Here is a 24832-nt window from a genome sequence, read left to right on the forward strand (position 1 = left end):
CCTATTAATATATTTTAATTATACTCATTACAAAATAGAAAGTGTCATAATATGACTATATTTAAAAGTATATCATGCATACTTATTAGTTAGATTTTAAATCGCAAATTGTATAAATTTAATTTGAAATACGATAAGTACCAGTTTTTTTTTTTTTTCTTCTTTTATTAATTTTAAGTGTTGATCTTAGCAAATTGAAAATATTGGGAATTGGCTTAACTACCAATTTTAAGTTAGTGCTTACTTTAAATACTCGAAAAAAGAGTTTTGTCAAAAATAATAGTATATTTATTTACTCGAACAAAGTTGTCTGTAATAAAAAAAAAAAAAAAAAACATGTGATTACATCAAAACAATAATTTGTTTTATTTATGATTTTATAATAGTTATTTGGTAGTGGAGGCCAATCTATCATGATTAAAATACTGATCACACGTTGAAATTTAAAAAAATTGAAGTAGTTGACCTCTTGTCTTAATGTATATGATAAAGTAACAACTACCTACAAGTAATTATTAAATGGTATTAAGTATATATAAATGATAAAGAAAAAAGTGGAGATTTGAATAAAAGTCTAAGGCTTTATAAATGAGTAAGAGAATGTGGTTTAGGAGAAAAAAAATAGAAAAATGTAAAAACATGATGTTTCCATAATCTCAATCTATGAATTTCAGTTTTTTTTTTTTTTTTACGTATATGGTGTACTTTTCTGGTAAAGTAAACTAAGAAAATGAACAACTTTTTAAATTGTTGAGTATGTTGGTGTAAGTCGTGCTTTTAGGAAACGACTTTAAAATAATCAACAAAGAATGGCAACATGCTCAGAAATAAAAAGTCGTATTCCCAAGGCACCACTCTTCTTACTAAAGTTGTGGTCACTAAATTCAAATTATATATATATATATATATATATATATATATTGGATATGAAGTCATGTCGTATAGGTATGCAGAGTTCCATGAATTCGTTGCTATTGATACAAGTTATTTTTATATTTATGTAATAAATAAAAACAAAACAAAACAAAAATTTAAAATTGAAATTAAAGACATAAATTTAAATGTGTAAGAACTAAAAATAATTCTATTTTTGGTGGTTTCAATATTTTTCTGTATCAATATTTTCTTTTTAGCTCCTAGACCGAACTACCTTGTTAAAGAACCTTTCATCTTGAAATTTAGAGACATCAACATCTCCTTCCTTTGTTATGGCTTTAGTTCTTTGACTACTTCGCCAGCTTCAGTACTGCCAATTTGTTTTTCTGGTTCAAATCCTTAACTTGTTTAGTCAGTTTCAGTACTAGCTAGTTGTGTCTTTTAAGTGCTAGTCAAGGATTCAAAGCCCTTTTATTCCAATTCCCTTCGTTGCGCGCAACATTTATTGAATGTTTGAAGGTGAGATTATGGATTCTCGTGATCTTTTCCTAAAAATATATGTGAAGAATAAGGTTAAGAAATGCATGTTTTGTTTCTAGTCCTCTTGTAGCAGGTGGAATGATAAATCTTAAAACATTTTTAGATTTTAGGTGCATGGCATAATCTCCTTAAAGCATAGGGTCCACTAATAAAACCTTAAATGATGATTCTGCCAATTCCTTTGTCTGTTTGATTAGTCATCTCACTTATTGAAGAAGAGTTTTCTTTTAATCTTTCTTAGCCTTGTTCTTACTTTTGCTTTTTAATTTTTTCAAAGATCAAATTATCTGCAAAGTAAAACAAAATATTTTTTTTAATCTTTCTTAGCCTTGTTCTTGCTTCTGCTTTTTAATTTGTTCAAAAATCAAATTATCTGCAGAGTAAAACAATTTTTTTTTTTTTGTGTTTGAAACGTTTCAAAAAAGTGGGGATCAAACATAGCAAGAATTCACAGCCTCTACATATTTTTCGCTCAACACCAAAAATGGAGCTAGCCACAAAGCGAAAACTCAAATCTGTTCTACAATTTATTAGAGGATTGATGACTTCTCCTCTGAGATCTTTTTCTAGTAGACTAAAACACAAAATTTCAAATAAGAAAACGGATATGTGTCTCTTGAACTTACCTATTTCTTGAGATTTGTGTGAAAGCAAGAAAGAAAATGAAAACCAACACTTTACAAAATGCAAAATTGAAACTTTAAAACTATACAAACCTAATATTTACTAGATATGTACATATTTATAGAAATAATGGTTAGACTTACCAAATACTTGAACTAAATCCTCGACAACGGTGCCAAAAATTTGATGACTGTTTCACAACAATCATTTCCCAGCAAGTGCACTGGTGTGTAGTAGTATCAACAAGTGTCATTTTCACATGGATTTAACAAGTATATTGGTAGTTTGATTTTTGGGTTTCTGGTTTGGGATAAAGAGTGCAAGTAAATACAGATAGTAGTAATTAGATTGATTGAATGGAGTAGGGGATATGAATTTATTTCATCTCATCTTCTACTACACCACTACAATCTTGTTTACTTACTATGCAAATCATTTAATGTCCTGGGAGTACTCTTTCTATGTAGACCTAGGTTCATCCCTGATACACTAGAACCTAAGGGCTTCAAACCTAGTGTGATTCCTCAACTCTTGATAGGATGAATTCTTGCTTTAATGTGTAAGGCTCTCTCCTCCAGCATCCCCTCTGGCATGCCATGGAGCATCCAATACAGGTATGATTATTTGATTGGACCATAATTTGAGACCAGTTTCCCAACTCAATCCAAACCAGTTAAATAGATGAATGATCAAGTCATCATTAAGCATAAATCAAACCACAAACAATTGAAAGTAGAGATAAATACCCAAGGAGTAGAAGTGAATAGAATCAGAATTGATTACATCAAACTTGGACACGAGGGAGTTCAGTTACCCATAGAATATTACAATGTAATTCCAACAACATCTACACATAAGATTTACACTAAGAGCATCTCCTTCGTGCCTCACAAACCCTATTCTATTCTATTGCTACATTTGTGTGCCTCCACTCAATGCTTCAAATGAGAACTTAAGGTCTTTATTTATAGAATTTTTTTGGATGGTGCTCAACCCAACTTTTGGCGCTCAGTTGTGCACCGTCTTAAGTGTTGAGCACATTCTCTTATGGCTTAGCCATACACTGCCTTAAGTGCAAAGCACATTCTCTTGTGGCTCAACCATGCATCGCCTTAACTGCTGAGCACATTCTCTTGTGGTTCAGCCATGCACCACCTCAAGTGTTGAGCACCATTTTGTTGTGGCTCAGCTCCAAAAGTCACATTCTGGATACTTCCTTGACCGCCACACTAGAGCTCAGCCACAAATTTTGGGGATCAGCTACATCATTTTTAATTCTTTGAGAAATTGCTACAAAATAATAAAAAAATCATCAATTTCTTATTTTCTTCTTTTTAGTACCTATTTTTGTAAATATAAGCTAAAAGGAGTTGTTCACTTACAAAATATGATCAATTAAAGCGTAGTAAGTGTCAAATTTATATGAAAATGTTACGTATTCTAGAACACTTATCATGTAAGCAATTAAAGTAACAATAACAAGTTCTATCAACAAAATGCATTAAAAAAATACAAGATAAAAGTCATATCCAAAAATTTCAATTTAGTCCTAACTTTTGAAAAAGTATTTCAATTAGGTCCATTTCAGCAAAAAATTGTTAACCCCATTAATGGCGTGTCATGTGTCAAACTATTTTTTATAATTTTTTTATAATTTTTTATAACTTTTTTATAATTTATAATTATTTTTTTTCTAATTTTTTTTTGCTACTTGTCAGATCCTTGGTGTGACACGTGTTGTTAGTGTCACATGACAAGGTACTTTCACGTGTCAGTTTCCCTACCAAGTGTCGTTGTCTTGATTTCAATTTAGTCCCTACGTATGTTTATTTATTTTAATTTAATCCACACATATGTCTATTTATTTCAATTTATTCCTATTTTTTTAATAGAGAAATATTATATCTTTCTTAAGACAAAATTTATTATTTATATAAATGTTATATTGATATTTATTATTAAAAAATGACTTAAAAAAATTAAGTATTGATATTTATATTAAAATTTAGTGATAAAAGTCATTAATAACAAAACATGGGTTAACAATTAAGAAAAAATATAATATGTTATGATGTCATCTTTAATAAAAAAATATGAATATTATTGTTATACTCATGTTTTGTTATATATGATTTTTACTACAAAATTTTAATATAAATATGAGTAATTAATTTGGTAAGTCATTTTTAATAACGAATATCAATATAACATATATATAAATAATAAATTTGTTCTTAAGAGAGAGACAATATTTCTCTATTTTGAAAAAAAAAATACATTCAGACTAAATTGAAACAAATAGAGTGGAGACTAAATTGAAACAAATAAACATGGAGACTAAATTGAAACAAATAGACGTACGTGGAGACTAAATTGAAATCAAGACAATGACACTTGGCAGGACACTTACACGTGGCAGTACCTTGCCACGTGGCATTGATAATGCTACGTGTCATACCAAAGATCTGACATGTGGCAAAAAAAATTTAGAAAAAACATAAAAAAATTAAAAAAAAATTAAAAACTTAAAAAATCCAGAGATTGACCCGTGGCACGCACACCATTAACTACGTTAATAAATTTTTTTTGAAAGGGACCTAATTGAAACACTTTCAAAAGTTGGGACAAAATTGAAACTTTTTTAAAAGCGAGTATCAAACTGAAACTTTTGAATGAAAGTGAGTACCATTCGACTGATTAAGCCAATAAAAAATTAATACAAAACAGGATCATTAAATAAATTATTAAACTAATATTTCACTATCAATTGACCAAAGAATTACGTTCTTCTTTTCTCCCTCGAGAATGGAAGAGAACAGAGAAGAAATAAAAGCAAAAATAATAGATATTTTTCTCTTAAAAAACAAAAGAAGACATGTGAGAATTAGATATGAGAACAATTTATGAGAAATTTAAGACATAATGAAACCACAATTAAAATTCGGTTATAAGAAAACATACAGTACAATGTTTTTTCTTCTATGTTCATAAAATAAAAATTACTATAAGAGAAACTCATTAAATAAATTATTAAACTAATATTTCACTAGACCAAATGATTATCTTTTTTTCTCCCACAAAAATGGAAAATGACAGAGAAAAAATAAGAGTAAAAATAATAGATATTTTTCTCTTCAAAAACCAGAGAAAACCATAATAAATAAAAAAATAAAAAGTATCTTCATAAATCTTTTTATTCTTTATTTTTTATTGTGTTTGATTTTATATTTTATTATTTATTAACATTAATTATTATGTTAAAAAAAATAAAATATTTGATTTAATCATTATTAATTTATAATATATTTTTTAATATTTATAATATAAAAAAATTAAAATATTTATAATATAAAAAAACTTTCACAATATTTTGGGGGCCATGCCCCTCCCTCAGAGTGCCCCGCCACTGCACACAACACTTTAAAAATTTAGAATTTTTATAATAGATTCATCGTCAATTACACTCAAAAACAAATTCTAAATCCATCTATAACCATAGTGTCTATATAATCACATTTGTTTGACAGAAGCAGCGGGTGAGGAATCGACATAAATTCTAGAGAATTATACCCTTTTAAGAAAAATATCATTATATATCCTGATAAGTAATCAGGTATAAAAGAAAAACCTTATGAAGATCTACTTACAAATATATTATTTTTTTATTTAAGTTAATAAAACAATATATAAAATAATTCAAGTAGACTTATTATATTGAGATGTTTTTATATAAACGTTCAAAACTCTTAATTTTAGAATTAAAAATATAAATAATTATCCTTTTACCTATTATGATTAATATTATATTTGAGATATTATATTTTAAATATATATTTAATACGACTCCACGTCCTTATCTAATCCTAGATAGTTCTCACTGCTTATCCTTACATACCACCTCCTTATCATCATCCAACATTTGCAAAGTTCTTTCCTCATTAATCTTCACACTGTTGCGTCAAGTTTTCTTCTTCAACACAAACTCCTAGCATAATTATCTTCAGAAAGAAAAAAAAAAACCTTATCATGATTCTTTCTTGATATTTCGTGTTTCTTCTTATTGGGCGAATCATAACTCAATGTTGTTGTTCTACACAATGATCAATAAAATTAAAATATATATATATATATATAAAGAAAGAAAAAAGCTCATATGTGATATGATAAGAAGTTTTCTTCAAAACTTAAGAAAATCAAGTGCATAAATTAACTTTGTCTTCGAAAGGAAAAGGTTTCCCAAAATAAATCATCCCAATTTTTTAGTAAAGTAATTAATTATTTTGTAAAGGTCTCATGGTTTTGATAGCAATCAATTTCTATCTCAAATGAGTTTGAAATTGATTTTCTAGAAAGAGAAATCCAACAAAATGTATTAGATCATGATATAATTATTAAATTATATAAATAATCATAAGTGTTAAAATTCAATCACTCTCATAACATAGATAGTCATGTACTAGGAAAAGACGTAGAATATATATATATATATATATATATATATATATATATATATATATATATATATATATAACAGTTAATAGAAACCTCACTATAAATTAACAGTTACAATTTAAGAATATTCTTTAAAAAGTTTAAGTTTTTCCAAACACGTGTCTGGAACGTAATTGTAGTGATTGCAACCTTTCTTGTTCATTATGAAATGTCTTTTTCAAGGAAGATGTAAAATTTTGTTGGAAGTTCTAGGGAACACAGGTTGATACGTGGTCAATAAGTCAACTGTTATTTTGGACCATTAGATACCATAAATAAATGATGTATGGCTAGGATTACTTATGTAAAACTGGTCGAATAATTGGTGGGTGGTTTTTAAAATTTATATTTCTACATATTTTAAATTTTAGAATTCCTATTGGAAAGAAAGAAATAACTTTAACCCTATCTATACTATACAGAGAATTTCCTGTGCATATTTTATTTTCAATTTTTTTAAATACATTTTTCAAATTAAAATAAATATTTTACCAACCTTTTTCTTTAAGTGATTTTGTTTTTAATTTTTTAATTTTTTATTTGACCGTTTAACTATTTATAATGAAAACCTATCTAAAATAAATATTGCTATTATTTAATTTTACTTTTAATAATAATAATTATTATTATTATTATTTTATTATTTTTTGTTACCATAAAAAAGAGTAAACACCTCAAGGAAGATAGTTCTTAAAGCCTTATTCAACAATTCATCATTTGTTATATTACAGAATACACGAAAATGTCTTTATACAAGCTTCATAAAATACACTAAATAATTATAATAAATTAGAAAAATAAAACATACTTTTTAAATGGAGGGAAAACCCACAAATAAAATAGAAAAATAAGGTGACTTGGTATGTAAAAGATTTAATAAAAATCGTCCAGAGAGGTTGAAATTATTGAATATCAATTTGTTGATAAACATCAAGTTTGAGATGTTAAAGACTAAGATAACAATGATTATTTATAAAATTGACAAAGTTTAAAAGTAACTACAACTATAAAGTATAATTCAATTATATAAAAGTGTCTCATAATTGATTTCATATTCTTATTTATATGTTCCTATCCTTTTAAGTTGATGCAAATATTCCAAGTATTTTTTGAATTAATTAATAGTCATTTCCTCCTGATTCTTTATGAAGTAAAATTGTTCATAATCCCTTTAGGTAGTTTGAGAAACTTAATTAATAGAATTGTTAAGGACAACAACAATAATAATTTCAAATGTAAATTAATTAAGCACATCCAATTTTCCAATTGTGACACAACTTTATTTGTTATATCTGTAATCACAAATAATTCCCAATTTTTCAAGTGTGAAAGTTATTCAAATATAAAAGACCAAGTACACCAAAATAATTATAATAACTTTAAACAAAAAATATTCAAAATATATAATTCAAAATTACATCAATCCTTTAATAAGACAACGTTCACTTCTAAAAATAACACAGTCAAATTGTTTTAGAAAATATTTATAAATTTTGTTATGAATAATAATTTATAAGAAATTATTATTATTTTTTTCTACAAGATATTTTGCCAAAACATTTTTCACATAAAATTTTGTAGAAAATATTTGTGAATTTTATAATTTTGTAAAAAATAAATATTTATGAAGGAATTATATATCAATCGGGCGAAACTTGGATAAACAATTTAAGAGTGTCAAATTAAATTTTTTATATATAAATTATTTTTTCTAATTAAAAAAAACATTTTCATTTTGTTTACTCAAAACAAACACACATTATAATAGAATCCAAAATATATCACAAAATAACCATAAAAAAAACTATCATTAAATGTCAAATATTAAATAACATGAAACAAACTGAAATAGTTAAAGTAACATAAGTCAAACAAACTCAAATGTCAAAAAATAAGTTGTAGACTTGTTTTCTTATAAATCCAAAATAACATGCTAACATAGACCAAACTACTTGTATTATGTAGTATCCACTTGGATACCGAAAAATTGTGCAATGCAAGTCAAGCAAAAAATCATCTAAAAGTCAATATTTTTTTATAGTAAGTCATATATATATATATATATATATATATATATATATATATATATATATATAGAGGTAAATAATTTTAAAATATATAAAAAATTAAATAAAAATTTTTTGGAGGAGCCTTGGCTCCCATATGTCACATAGATGATTCGTTCTTGTTGTCAATTAAAATTCTTAGAAAAAAAATATTCTTACATAATTTTATAACAAATTTACAAGAAATTCGCATAAAATATGAAAATTTCTAGTAGTGGTTTAACAATGCATAATGTAAAAGAAAAAACACAATATTAATAAAACAATTGGCTACATAAAAGTAATATTTCAAAGCATAACTTATACTCTCACTACAAGAAAATCCTCAATTAAAAATCAATTTTAGAAGTAGTTAGTCACTATATGACCAATTTAGATACCAATTTATAAAATTAAAAATTATTGGTTACTAAAATAGTCTCTATTATAAAAAAAATTATAATTGGTTACTAATTAATTAACGACCGATTTAGAAACTAACCCATTTTAGTAGTCAAAACCTAGGTAGTTAATTTTTAGTGATTAATTTTTTTTTTTGATAGCTAATTTTAAAGACCAATTTAGTGATCAATTATAATTTTTTTATTCATAATAGTGATTATTTTAGTAACTTATAACTTTTAATTTGTAAATTGATATCTAAATTGGTTACTATAATTATTAATAATTATTGGTCACTATTTAGATGTTTTCTTATAGTATATAAAAACATTTATTTACAAGAAACAACAACAAAAAACCAACAATGTTATCCAAAAATAAATACAATGCATGATAAAAATAAACGAAACAATATAACTATGTATGCTATTTAACTAAATTGAAAATTCATGTATAGACAATTGAAGCACACATCATCATGCTCAAGTGACAATGTTATAGGTTAAAGGAGGGAGGATCAATAAACTCTCTTGTATTTTAGATGGTGAGAGTTGATTAAGCTCTTGTTGCTCACTTAAATGACGTGAAGTTAATGCATGTTTCTGTTCAATTAACGAATGTATGACTGTGTAATTTTGTTTGATTTTATAATATTTAAGATTCTTAAGCTTGCTTTTGAGTATTACATGAAAAAATATTGAATGAATGTATGCCATGTTGAGTTGAATGATTTTAAGTCACATACAGAATAAAATGGTTATATATTTTAATTATTCCTTGTCATTAATTTTATAAATAAATAAGAGAGTTTTCGGACAGAAGGAAGGTGTATTATTCTATATTGATTTAATGTTTCTTTACATAAATCAGATTTATTTAAGAATCATATTTAAGATACTTTTTAGTTAATTGATGATATAAAAATTTATTGCATGTATCAACGTTAATAACTTTCCTTCTTTTAGCATAAAAGAGTCGTAATTAACATTATCAGAATCTTAATTTACACTAATACGTAATAAGTATGAAAAGAATCTTAATCAACACTGATTATACAAAAGATCTTTGAAAAGTCAGATTCGAATGGAATCTAATAGATCCGATTAGTATCTCTCGAATTTCCCACCACAGCCGACCCGTTACTTTTGAGATTTTATCAAAAGAAAAAGCAGAATCACAGTGATTTATTCATCATCCAATGAAAGCAAAACAATAATGGATCATTAATTCATATTAAAATGTGCAATAATTGGGATTAGGACCAAAGAGCTAGAATCATTATGTACCAAGATTCCAGTTCACTATATATCTATGAAGTGTTTCTCACAATTCAAAGTTCTCATCATTGTACTAGATATTTTTTTTCATTGGTATGTGACAAAGAACCATTTGCATTCACACAATCACCCACTCTCTACCTTTTTTCTTTCTTGTTTTCAGATCCGTACAGTTCTTGGTGAGTACTTCCAATAATGCAGATCAGCAGAGGTGGAATATTCTCACCCATCAATAGTTTTTTGAGATTGTGAAACCATTTTCCGGGAAAATTTGGCCTGCTTAGTGCTTCAAAAGTTTCAAACATTTCTCTATCAGGTGGCCCACTGTTGCTTTTTGTGTGTGGCTGGAAGCAACTGGTGGATTTGTATTCACTGTTTGACCTTTTATTTAATGGCTGATTAGCTACCACAAAGGCTGTTATCTTTTGACTTTTCCCTTTGTGACTTCCTCTTCTTTCTCATCCATGGATTCCAAGGTAGCTGGATCCTTTCTCAGTTCTAAGCCATTCAATGTGAATTTCCATGCTTGACTTTCTGAAGATTCTTCGTCTTTTACATCTTTTATTCCATTTGGGTGCTTCATGCTTAACTAAAAACTGAATTTTTACTCGTTTATATACTTGTCTTTTGGCTAGTTACCCATTTCTTCATATCAGTGAAGAGGATCAGCTGACTTGTTAAGGTTTCAATGACTTATCATGGATGCCCTCATAATCAGTCTCTATTTTCATTTTTTTGTTTTTTGAAAAAATCCTATTTGAAACACTGTCATCTGTCAACAATAAATGTAGACAAGACACTCTTTTTAAGGATTCAAACCTTGTTCACCAAATTGTTGGAACTTGTCCTTCTGCTAGATTTACCCCCTGCCAGATCTAACACCTGATGTCTGTGTTTATGTGCACAGTGTAGTTAATGCTTCTCTTTTTCACACCTATTCAAATTGAGTTTTTCATTATCTGAAGTAACTTTTAAGCCGTTTATATGCAGTTCTGCACAGTTTATCCTTTGCTTTTGTTGACCCTGATTTTCAAACAGTTTCAAGAGCTTCACTTCCTCCTTTATCTTATTGCATGAATATCTAACCCCTTTTGTGTGGATGAACATGAACTCATTGCTTAGTAATAAATAGCTCAGGATCTTGTAGTTTTCTGAAGAGTGACTAATTCATGGTGATTTCAGGAGTTCTCTGGGCTTTGCTCCTTGCTTCCCTCATTATCTGAGAGCAGTTTGTGCAGTACTGGGTTGAAAATGTATTTGGTAGAGAGCAAAGGAGGAGCCATAGCATGCATGTTCTTAGCTCTTTTCTTCTTGGGAACATGGCCTGCACTTTTGACCATGTTAGAGAGGCGTGGTCGTCTTCCTCAGCATACCTATCTTGATTACTCAATCACCAATTTCTTTGCTGCTTTACTCATTGCCTTTACATTTGGTGAGATAGGCAAGGGAAAACCTGATGAGCCAAATTTCTTAGCTCAACTTGCTCAGGTATAGTAGCTATTTTCATTGTATTTTTGCTGTTGTTATCATCATAGAGTAAACAGTAGAATGCATTTTGGTCTTAGACCTATACAACTATAATTTGATTCAGGAGTAGTACCTATCTCTAATTAGAACTGAAGTTTATTCTGTCAGTAGTAAGAGATAATATTTAATTGAGTTTTGTATACTCTAAAATAAAGGGAAATTGACTGATGGGATATACACAGATTTGTCTTAAAAGCTTAATGATGGATGGTATTGAATCCATCACTTAAATTCAATATTCATCTGTGTAGTTTTTTTAATGTGCAATTTTTATTTTTACAAAAATTTAATTATATATTTGGTTTCTCAATTTTCGAGTATTAAACAATTCTAGTCCACTGCTGATATGTTTTTCAATTTCAACCGGAAAATGATGATCAATAATTATAATAGCAAACTCCTTCCTTCACTGCTTGTACCAGTTTTCCACAATCCTTCTTTATAATCTGGATAATATATACACTAATCCTTTTCAAAGTGAAGAGAGCATGTACATGCAGAATTTTAACTATAGAGAACATGAGGAATGGTCACTAAAATCTAGAGATGGTTGGAGTATTTTACTTAATAGTCGAATATATAGAAGAAAAATTGTTAGGTGACAATGAACTGTCACGATTTCTGATAATATTTACATCACATATAACCAAATGTAATGAATTTTTTCTTGTCAGATGCAAAATTTAAAGATTGCCCACCTAAACATTACTTCTGAATCTTCTAATAATTTCTTCATTTAAATTTAAACTCTAGTAACATCTACCACATCTAATTTTACCAATCTGTAGTTAAAAGCATGTTTTGCTTTGAACGTCATATGCAGTTGTGTTTTCTCTTTTTTCTTTGGCTTACCATAAAGTTATTACTTGCAGGATAATTGGCCCTCAGTTCTTTTTGCAATGGGGGGTGGTGTGGTCCTTAGCCTAGGCAATCTATCCTCACAATATGCATTTGCCTTTGTTGGGCTATCAGTTACTGAAGTGATCACAGCAAGCATAACTGTTGTTATAGGTAATTCAATCACTCAACCACTCCAAGATAATTCATTAACTATAACAACAAAGAAATGGGTTGGTTATACAAATTACATTGTAAGTTTACATATATAATTGAATGTTCAAGAAAAAATACACTCAATGATGTGTGCATAGGCTATCTACTAATAAGTTCTGACTTCTGTGATGATTCTGAGTTTGTTCCATTACTGAACAGCACTATCTTTGTTCCAATTGTAACAGGCACAACCTTGAATTACTTTTTGGATGACAAAATCAACAAAGCTGAGATCCTTTTCCCAGGAGTTGGTTGCTTTTTGATTGCAGTTTTTCTAGGTTCTGCCGTTCATTCATCCAATGCTTCTGATAATAAAGCAAAGCTCAGCAATTACACAAGTGATTATAAAGAAGTAGCCATGTATGTGCTGTTTGCTTTTAATAATATAGTTTATATTGAGAGATGAATAGTAGTTAAATTTATGGTTAATGCTCCTTACTTATTCTCTATTATTGTTATTCTGTCAACTTTCTTTATTAGTGTGTTGCTAATTCTATCTGCAACCTTTTGTTTTGTGCCAGCAGCTCTTCAAAGGAAAGTGATTTAGGTAAGAAGCTCTCATATGGTTCAATGTGTGAAGGGAATTGCTGTCTGAAAACATGTCAACTTATTCTACCTTTTCAACATATATTATTGCAGTTAAATCAAAAGACCTCGAGAGGGGAAGTAGTTCTGCAGACAATGTTGAAGCAGGAACTGCAGTTTTCCTTTTAGAGCTTGAGGAAAGAAGAGCAATTAAGGCATGTAACAATACTTTTTGATATGTTTAATGTCTTAGTCATGCATTCTACTAATCAACCTTGTATGGCACATAATACACTTGCCACAAACCAACTCCTTGGTCTAATATCTCACTTAAATTCTACTTCAGGTATTTGGGAAAAGCACTTTGATTGGATTGGCTCTAACTTTCTCTGCTGGACTTTGCTTCTCGATGTTCTCACCAGCATTCAACTTGGCAACAAATGATCAGTGGCATACCTTGCCAAACGGGATTCCCCATTTGACAGTTTACACTGCCTTCTTCTATTTTTCAATCTCTTGTTTTGTTATTGCCATAATTCTAAACATCACCTTCCTCTACCACCCTGTCCTAAACCTACCCAAGTCATCATTGAAGGCTTATTTGGCAGACTCTGATGGCAGAATCTGGGCCTTATTGGCTGGTCTCCTTTGTGGTTTTGGGAATGGCCTTCAATTTATGGGAGGTCAAGCTGCAGGATATGCAGCAGCAGATGCTGTGCAGGTTAGTCCCATTACTTCTTTGAAAAAAAAAAAAAAGGAATTTGATTGAAATGCTGTGACACTGTAAAAGTTGTTCACATTGTCATTGAATCATATAACTGTTGTGCATGATAAAATCTTTATACTTGCAGTACATCAGCTTTAAACTCTTAAAAAGTATTCCTAGAACTTTGTTAATCATAAGTATAACAATTAAAAATGAAAGTAAAAACCAGCCAAGAACCACCAAATTTAATAAACTATTGAATCATTTCACCATTTTGAACAATGTGTATTGATCAAACAGGCACTTCCTCTTGTAAGCACTTTTTGGGGTGTTCTTCTCTTTGGGGAGTACAGAAGATCATCAAGAAAAACATATATGCTGCTAGGGAGCATGCTGTTTATGTTTATTGTGGCTGTTGGTGTGCTGATGGCATCATCAGGACACAGAAGCAGTTCTCACACTGCCAAGGAATAATTGGGCACAACACAAGTTGGTGAAAGAGTGCCCACTGCAAAGAGAAAACCATTCTCTTTGTTCATTAGTGTGGAAAAGAGAAGGGCAAAAGGGTGTGGAAGAAGAAATAAAGCAGGAACATAGTTATAATATTGTTACTGAAATATACTCGTCTTTGTTATTGCAGAGTTTTTGTGAATATTTCAACTTTCAAACTGCAATTTGTACCATGAAATATATATCCAATGCTTCTTCTGGTTCTATTTTATTGTTCATTTATTGCCTTATCATATGCTTTCAAAATATCAGTCACTACAATATCAAACATAAAAATGACAAAGTCTCAATTTATCAGACAAAAATGAGCAAATCTTGATAAATAAATAAAAAAAAAAAAACATTATATCTAAAATGAGTTAATAGCACAGCATGTTCTGTACATTCCCATTGTCCATAGTTGTATAAAGTATATATAATCAATTTTGTTCATACTGGGTTCGGATTCTGGATCTGACAAGACATGTTGTGAGATCCTGAAGACGTCTTTGTCGACAGATCGGTCCATAGAGGGGAAGATTCATATACAAATGTATGAATGAAATTGGGAATATGAAAACATCAAAGGTATGGGAAAACTAAAAGCAAATGTATCTTTTTCATATATAGTAATATAATGACGAAAAAAGAGAAAATAGTCATTTATTTAAGGAGAAATAAATGGTACAATAATGTGTACTGAACTTCTTTCGAGACATGGTTGTCTGGTCCTAAATTATGTCTAATAACTCTGTGTTTCATACTAGTTTGTATTGAATTAGAGTGTCTAAAGACGCAAATATTGAACATTTTTTTTGAGTTAGCTATATTGTATATTGTAATTTTTCTACTGGGAGATATATCAATAATGGACTAATCATTTCATTATTCTCAGGCTCAATTTGGTACTAGGTGCACAAAAAATTGGTACTAAAGTTAGTTTCAATTAGTTCTTAAAAGTACTTAAAAGAAGAAGGATGAGTGTGACTTTCAAATTGAGAAATTCAATGAAAAAAAGTGTCAACCCGTGAAGAATTAAGATAAGAGCTTTACTCAAATAACAAGGAGCGTTTGTGTCACTTTTTTGCCACAAAACGCACACAAAGAGGCATACTTCCAAAAAGTAATCATTTTTGTAAATTTTTGAAATTTTCCCATATTGGTAATTTGGGAGTCAAATTGCACCACTTTAGTAAATATTTCGACTACAAATTTAAGGACCTAGTGTTTTTATGTGATTATATAGGTAGGTGTTATTAATTTCTTGTAATAATTAAATGCTACATATGGTTAAGATTTACTTAATTTAGGATATGCATGTATGATATATGTGAGCAAACGGGTTTAGTTTAATAAAATTTGACTATCTTTTTTTGTTTTCCGCTTAATTGGTCTACAAAAGAATATGAAAATGAGAAGAGGGAGGTGGGGTAAGCTTTATTTCTTAGAGGTTGCAAATAGGGATGTCAACGGGTGGGTAGGGTACGGGTACCAGCTCCTCCGTACCTTATTGTTAGATAAATATTAGACACAGTGTATTCGTATCCATATCCGTGCAGGTATTCGTAATTTTTTTAATATTCACGGATATCTACGAGTACCTGCGGATATTTACAAAAAAGAAAAATTTAATATTTAACAAATATTAACTATAAATTCAAATAGAAATACAATGCATAACATTTATAAATTTCAAACAAAGTGCAAATAATTCATTTAAATAGTGTTGAATGTGACAGTTTACAAATAAATTGAGATTTTTTAAAACCAATTGATAAAAAATAATCTATTCAAAATCAATGTGTTAATATTTTAATTTTTTTAATTTAAATGAGAGTATAACGGGTATGGATATCCACGAGTACGGATACTATGATATCCGTACCCGTCCCGTTAATATACGGGTATAAATAATACTCGTACTCGTTACCGCGAGTATCCATTTTTAATATTAATTTATTATCCATTGCAGGTTTTATCCGCGAATACCCACTGATACAAATTTTTTTGACATCCCTAGTTGCAAACAATAAAAAAAAGGTGGAAAATTTCTTCTTTAACATAATATAATTAGCAATTATTTTCTTGTTCTCATTTATCATTCATGTCTTTTGTACCATCCAGGGAATGATCGACCTCAATAGACTCATTTTTTATTCCAACCCGATAAATATTTGTCATAAAACAATGAGTTTCATTAAAGATATGTCATGGACCAAGAAAACTTGCTAGGATTTGGACCGAGCAAGAGGTCAAGCCAACGTTTGGGCCAAGCAGAAAGAAAGGGTCGACCTCAACATAATTACTTTAGAGAGTGACTCGGTGAAGACTTATCATAATGTGTACCGTCTCAACCTAATTTCCAGTAAGATTCAAGATTCTAGTCCTTCCCATAAAGCAGGTAGGTCACAGGACGAGCTACCCAAAAAGTAGCTAGGTTATAGGACGAGATGCCCAGAAAGCAGCTATGTCATAGGACGAGCTGTCTCACAAGGATAAGTTGATCTCATAAGCTTAGTCCTTCCTAGACAGTAGTTAGGTCATAGGATGAGCTGCCCAGAAAGCAACTAGTTCATAGGATATACCTCGATCAGGAGCCAAGGCCCCGCAATGGATCATAGAGGAAGTTATTGAACAACCATAGCAAAGTTTGGACTAGGCCCAGAATGTATCTACAAAGCCCATGCCCTGATGAAAATATCAACACGCTACAAAGCAACGAGAAGGTCAATCGAAATCCTAGCCATGCGGATAGGAGTAGGATTGTGGGTTGTTGTTAACTTATGAAGTTCCGCTTGTTAAGGGAAAAAATATCTTTTGTACACTTTATTTCTCTATAAATGCAAACCACACTCCCATGACCAAGAGGGATAAATTTTACTAACCTAAGTAATTCTGACGAACATTGAACTTTCTATTATTCGTCCTGGTAGAGGAGAACTCTTATATTCTTTGCCATAACATCTTTCTTCCTTCTTTTCTTTAATGTTTCCATCCTCAATTATTCTTCTTTTTTTATAAGATTCTTCCAAAAATAGTTAAAGGAAGTATAGAACACTCTAACATGAAGCTTGGTCATAGGTAAGTTTTTTTCTTCCCCTTTTCTTTTCATGGTTTTCATGAAAGGATTTTTAGTTGTGGAAAAACTTAAGTTGATTCTTGAAGTGTTAAATACTAGGTTTTATCTATTTGAGGTGATAAAAAAAACTCTTTAATTCAAAAAGTACATTATTCTTTTATCCAAATTAGAGTTATGCCTTAGAGCTAATTGCAATTGTGTTTTCCTTGAACATATGGAAACACCATCTTTATGGTACAAAGTTTGATGTATCCAACGTTCATGAAACTTTAAACTATCTATTTTATTAGAAGGAGTTGAATATAAGACAAAGAAAATTGATGAAACTCTTGAGGAGTTATGATTTTAGTTAATGATTTTCGAGAAAATTAAATGTAATATGAAAGAGTGAAATTTTAACCAAAAAATATATATATAAATAATAAAATATAGTAGATGAACTAAAACCCCCTACTATTTTTATCATTTTAGACGATCTACCAAAAAATCTTAAATTATGTTAATTTGTGGAAATTTTTTATAACCTCCTCTGTTTTGTTTTTTATAGTGAGAGATACTTTAAGTTGAATGCTAGTTCATATCTTACTCTGATATTTGCAAAAATTTGACTTGGTTGAGCAATTCAAAGACCTAAACTTATACTTAGAGTTGATTTCGAGTCACATTTATTATGACATGCTTGATATCTTAATGATTTCCTTAGAATTACAAAAATGTAATTAATGGATCATAGTCCAAAATGGACCATGGATTTTTTATATATCAATCACGCGTTTTGAAGTTTTTGTTGTTCTTAGATTATTCATAGTCCAAAATCATACTTTTACTTTATTTATTTTTTTATTATTTATATATATCGACTTTTTTTTTATTTTATTTTAATTATTGATAGAGCATGAGGATAGAGTTTCATCCTTGCAAACGACCCCAACTAACCATTCCTTGAACGACAGAACAACTCGTACAAAACGAAACTTTTTGTAAGGGTTCAAAAATAAAAAAAATAATTATTGTAATATCTTTTGTCATCTCACACTACTAGTATGAAAACCTTTTCTTCTTTAATCAGTCACATCGTCTAAATTATTTTTGAATTGACAAATAAACAAACTATATTTAACCTTTCAATTTATACAGGACAATATATAAATAAAAGTTCAACCATAGAAATATTTGAAAGCATCTTAAAAACAAAATCAAATTACAATCAAACCCTTTGTTTACTATTCATTTAATGTTGAAACATGAACAACCTAACCTATATCTAACATATCTAGATAAACTATATAACTATATATCTAACAATTCATGATTTTAATAATAATAATAAATAATAGTAAATTCTAGTTGATTTAATCAAAACTATTTAATGTATATCTAGAAATTCAAGAAAAGTTAGATGATATTACATTTGGATAATATTATGTGAAGATTAAATAATGTTATACGAAGCTTTAGATATTACACGTATTGCACAAGAGTGAGAATGAATAAATGCATTATAAGTGCAACAAGATGCACCACAATCTTAAATGAAAACTAGATAAGATGGAGTCTTGAAATCACTTTGGTATTATAAGTTTGATTAAGTACATAGTTTTAACCTTTGATATGGAATTAGAATTTATTTTTATTTTAAATGGTATATTTTGATTTTTAAATTTTAAAAATAAATAAATATAATTTTTTAAATCTAATTATATTAATGTTTTTTACATGTCAAACGCACTCTGTAATAAATATTGATGTAAAAACGTATCAAACTGTATATACAACTCAAATACTAGCATGATATATTGTTTAACATATATATTCTTTTAATATAATTGGACTAAAAGTTCTATATCCATTCGTTTTTAAAGTTTAAGAACAAAAATATATCAAAGTTTCGTTTTTGTTTCATTTTAATTTCACATTAAAGTTCAGAAATTATTAATATATTAACCCTATAAGTTTTAAGTATTATGAAATGTTTGTAAAATCTAATTAACAATGTAATACGATTTTTTTTTTATAAAACTAACATTTTATTTCATACTCATGTTTTTCTTGAATAAAACAACATTCACAATTATTGTCCTTTCCATTTTCATTATCCACCCACACTTTAGAAAAAATATATTCACAATTTTTTTCTGTCAAACCGGAGTTTTAATATTTACTTTACTATCTGTCTTATGATTTTTTGCAGTCATTTCTATATACTTTATTTTCTAAATTTTTTTTGAAATTAAAAGTTTTAGTATGTGAAGATTACATTTTTTTTAGTAACAATTTTATAAAACAATGTGATATTTGAAGTTAACTTTTTTTTTTTACACATTTTTTTTTGTCGCGAGTTTTCTCAAATCTAGAGTGTTAAATTAAAGACTATAATTTTATTTATCATATATACTTTGGTACTCACTAACTTTTAACGATGAAATGAAATTAAAGACTACCTTCTCATTGTATAATTTAAGAGGGGTCAATACAATTCATTTATCTTTAAGGGATCAAAATTACTTCAATTATAGTGCACGCATGTATTTACTTTTTTTATTATATTAAAAAATAATAAAATTAATACTAATATTTTTATTATTATAACTATAAAATTAAATATAAATAATTTTATAATTTAATTATAAAGAGTTTTTATTTGTTTTGTAGATAATTTTTTAATTAAAAAAATTATTAAGTTTTAAAAAAGTGGTCAATTTTAGAAAAATCATTAATTTAAAAAGAAAACAGTTATTTGAAGGGTAAAATTGATAAAATAATAATTTTAATTTAAAAAAAAATACAAAGAAAATGTTGACACCAAAAGAATATATCTCTTTATATATAAGTATAAATAATATGTGAGGTTAATGAAATAATTCTATAATTAGAAGTGTTCTTGATCTTCCATACTTGACCAATGTTTTGACTTTATGTTCATTCAAATAATATAGTTAAGATTAATCAGCATTTTCGATGTATTGTCACTTGGTTTTTTTCTTGAAATTCTTGAAAAGAGTTTTAAAAAATTAAAGAAAAAATGTATTTAAACATATTTTGATATATTTAAAATGATATTAAAGTAGATTTTTAAGTTATGTTTCACTATTAGATATATTAAAATATATTTATTTGAAAAAGTTTTTTTATTTCTAAATTGCCTTACAACACATTTTTTTAAAACATAGCTTTAACTTTTTAAATATTACTTTTATAAATGAATAGAATATCCATTTAATTATGTTGTATAAATCAAAAAAATAAACTAATAGATTTGTTAACAGGTTCATTATAATCTGAAATAAAATCTTCCAGTTTTCTTCAGAGTAAATACCGATAACTAGTTTAGAATTAAACCAAGTAAATTTCATTATTCTTGCACAACCAATTAACTATTTATTAAAACATTTTGAAAACATCATGTATATCATGTTTTTAATATTTTTGCTTTATTTTGTGACCATTTTATTACCAACTCAATCCTTAGTTAACTTAAAAAATCTAATTTAACATTTTTTTTATTAAACGTTTCTCTCTGCATGTACTTTAATAACGTATTTATTTGGTTGTGAATTTCATCATACATGAAACTACTTGAATATATTTGTTGTTACACGTGTATCATCATTGTACTTAGAAGAAGACTTCGAAATTTCACACCACAAATTTCACCAAATAATTCACAATTTGATATTAATTTGATATATCGAATATTTGGTACTGTTCATGCTTTTTATTTATTATTTTAATTTTAGTAAATAAATTACGCAGAGAACAATAAAATATTATAGACTTAAACTTACTATTGGTCCAATACTATCATAAAAATAGGAAATGTTAGTTTCAACAAAAACTTATTTGCATGGTACTTCTATTTTTTAAAAGTTAAATATGATATTAATCTCTAAATTTTTATGTATTTAAAATTAAAATTCATTTACATATTAAATTTAATTCAGTTTAATCTCAAACTTTAATAATATATAAATATAATTTTTTCAAATCCAATTACTTAAATTTTTTTTTCCTTACATTTTAAACGATATTTGAGATTAATTTCTAAATCAATTATACCATCTAACACGTTCAGTTTAAATATTAATTTAAAATATTATTTAACACGTAAAATAAATATTTATATGTTTAAATTAATATAATTATTATATCCATTTATTTTTAAATTTAAAAATCAAAATTATGAAAATTTAGAATATCGACAAATTTTAATTTTTCATCAAAATTTATAGATTAAAAAATATTTTTTTTAAATTAAGTAATTCTTATAAAAGCGGTTTTAATTCTTTACTATATTTCAATTCCTTTCAATTCCATGAGATTGGTTAAATAGAATAGATTTGATTTAGACATGATCAGGAAATCTTATATTGATTTGAAATAAAATAAATTTATATTTAGATATAAATTTTATTTTATAAATTAATTTTATAAAATAAGTAATAATTAAAATTTATTTTTTAATATAATATTAGATTCATGTTAAAATCAATTATAAAAAAAATTTATTATTTATTCAGTATATTGTTTTATCTGTAAATGAATTTTATAATATTAAATTGGACTTGAACTTTATTTCTTAGCTCATAATTGTAATATTAATAATAAATTAATATATAAAAAAATCACTTATAATTTACAACAGAATCTCGAAAATCAAAATTTTGATAAAGGGGATTGTATGCCAAAAAAAGTAAGTTTTTAAAGTTATTCATTGATATTATATAAAATGTCAATTTATTATAAATTGGTGGTAATACAATGTTTTTGTTAAAAAACCATAATAAAAAAAAATTATTCTTCATTAATTTTGGAAGGAAATGTGGTTATTTTGTAGTACATATTAGGAGTGATGTCCAATCAAATGTCTATCTTGACGTGAATTGTTTATTATTAGCTTAGCGTTAAATTGGTGGACTTTTCATTTTCACACAAATAAGTATCTCATTTTTTATATAAAAAATATTTTATTTTGATAATTAAATTCAATAATTTAGCTTATACACTTAAATATTTTAGTAGAATATTATTATTAGAAAAAATAGAAATAACAAAAAGAATTTGTTTCAAATGCATTTTAAAATAAAATAATGTGAGAAGTTTTGGAAATAAATTAACACATAAATGTATTTCTTATTAATGATTTTTAGTTAAAGGGATCATGAATGTCCTTACCGGTAACCTCTATCTTTATTTATACACATTAATATACAAAGAGAACTGCTGTTATATTTCGATATTTAATAACAAATATTGGTTTCAAACATTCACATCAACAAAAATATCTCATCTAACAACTAAAAATAAAAAATTATTAATTGTTACAATGATTAATTTACAAGTGACGTGTTAAATATTTAAGTGATCTAGTGTATTTTCTTTTTATATTCATCTTGGTGCTTGCTAATTTTAGTTATAATGATTTACATTTGATTACTTATTAATTAAAGAATTAAAGAGTAAAGTTAGAGTATCTTTCAAAATAACGGTTTTTTAATAGTCATCACTACAGTTAAACAAAATATCATCATTTGCAACAAATATAAAATCATAATATTATTAACATTTTGATGTGTTAATTGATGTAATATATTTTATAAGTCAAGTTGTCTCCAAGACTTGTACTCATTTAGACAATTAGTATTAGTGTGTTTTAAAAGAATTAGTATTTGAAGTCAAAATTGATGTAAATAAACCAATTACAGTCCTAACATTACAAATAGTGAAATAAGAATTTTTTTTATAATTTTTAAAAGAATTTGGGCCAATCCAACTTAATTTGACATGGTTCTAATTTGATGTTTCAATTTAATATGGGCCAAATTTGACTTAACCAAACTTGATATAATCTTTCTCGATCCTACTTGGTCCTAACTCGACTTGGACTTGGTTTGAGCAAGACTTGATCACACTATCTTTTTTCAACTCGGCTTAATTTGGACTAAAGTCGACTAAGTTTGACTTAGGTTTGACTTAGGATTTGGATTTTGATCGGACAACTAGGCCTGACTTTAGTCATTTGAAGACATGTATGCTCTAACTCGGATGAACATGTAAACTCACAGCAGTTCAACTCAACCTAAGTTGAGTTGACTTAGTTCGAATAATGCAAACTAACTTAACACGACTTAGCTTGCTCATGCCAACAACTCGGGCCTATTCAATTCGAGTATATTCAAGACTAAAAAACAATCATAATCAAGATAATATTTTTATCAATATCAATATTTTTAAATTATTAAAAAATAATGTTTAAATAATTTTTTATTTAATAATATCTAAAATATTTTGTTTTCAAAGAAATAAAATAAAATTTAATAAATTTAAATTATTAAAAAAATTCTTCAAACATAAAATTAAGGTCAATGGTGGAAAGAAAAGTTAATGAAAAACGTTAAATAAAAATAGAGAGATAAATAAACATATATAAATATAAAAGAAAATAAAAATATTAGATTCAGAAAATACATAAAAGTAAATAAAATAGATAAAATATAGAATAAAAAAGAAACTGTGAATTTCACAATTAATTTTTTTTTTCTTCCCTGATGCTTCTGTAATCAGACAACTATTTTTCTTCTGATAAATAAGAGTGAAAAACTATCATATATTCAAATTAAACCTAAAATATATCTTACTAACAGACAAGAATACTTATTCTTCTACTGGAAGCCTAGTCTTTCACGCAAGTACTTAATTCCAAAATACTGTAGGTAAGAGAAAATAAAAGAAATAAAAGGACAAAATAATGAGATAGAATATTTAAACGAGAAGAAATAAAATATAAATAAATGTAAAAACAGTGCAACTTTGTACTATTTTTCCTTTCTCTTATTCACTTTAAAAAAAATAACTTTTATAGAATATTTATTTGAAACCATAGTGTAAGACAAACCAAAATGAAAGTCTAACATTCTTTCCCCAATACTTCGGCACAAACATAAATAGTATTCTTGAATTTCTCAAACACAGAGAGTAGGTAAGTAACTTGAAAGCTGTGTGAGAGATTAAAGTTATCTTCAACTCAAAATTTTACAATAATAAATTAGTAAATTTTTCTTTTCATTCAATAAAATATTTGTGACTCCAAAATTTTTCACAATTATTTATCACATTATTTTTTTAACTTATTATTACCCCACTTGTGAGGAAGCTCAGATTTGGAAACTAACACTTGAGATGAATAGTTTTTCATCCCATA

At 27.2% G+C, this 24832-nt stretch overlaps 1 protein-coding gene across 5 annotated transcripts; it reads left to right on the plus strand.

Moving 5' to 3' along the window:
• The first annotated feature begins 10440 nt into the window (after nucleotides 1-10440).
• On the plus strand, nucleotides 10441-14782 carry A3 (probable ureide permease A3). Of its 5 annotated transcripts, none has more exons than XM_028058253.2 (8): nucleotides 10441-10731; nucleotides 11438-11743; nucleotides 12655-12793; nucleotides 13021-13195; nucleotides 13357-13382; nucleotides 13475-13575; nucleotides 13707-14081; nucleotides 14367-14782. In XM_028058253.2, exons 1-8 carry the CDS (start codon nucleotides 10720-10722, stop codon nucleotides 14538-14540), a joined length of 1308 nt encoding a protein of 435 aa, XP_027914054.1. In that variant the 5' UTR covers nucleotides 10441-10719; the 3' UTR covers nucleotides 14541-14782. The 5 variants fall into 5 exon arrangements, with proteins under 5 accessions (XP_027914054.1, XP_027914057.1, NP_001362973.1 ...); XM_028058256.2 differs by having other exon boundaries at nucleotides 10447-10466; NM_001376044.1 differs by having other exon boundaries at nucleotides 10469-10731; nucleotides 13360-13382.
• The last annotated feature ends 10050 nt before the right edge of the window (nucleotides 14783-24832 follow it).

This window comes from Vigna unguiculata, chromosome 2 (assembly GCF_037176805.1).
Source record: "Vigna unguiculata cultivar grain cowpea cultivar isolate G323 ecotype 2 chromosome 2, ASM3717680v1, whole genome shotgun sequence".
Taxonomy (NCBI): Eukaryota; Viridiplantae; Streptophyta; class Magnoliopsida; order Fabales; family Fabaceae; genus Vigna; species Vigna unguiculata.

Coding starts and splice junctions, on each gene's coding strand:
- A3 (XM_028058252.2), top strand. CDS start 10,720: ATGGATTCCAAGGTAGCTGGATCCTTTCTCAGTTCTAAGCCATTCAAT. Junction 10,768..11,437: donor TCAGTTCTAAGCCATTCAAT/GTGAATTTCCAT, acceptor TGGTGATTTCAG/GAGTTCTCTGGGCTTTGCTC. Junction 14,082..14,366: donor CAGCAGCAGATGCTGTGCAG/GTTAGTCCCATT, acceptor TTGATCAAACAG/GCACTTCCTCTTGTAAGCAC.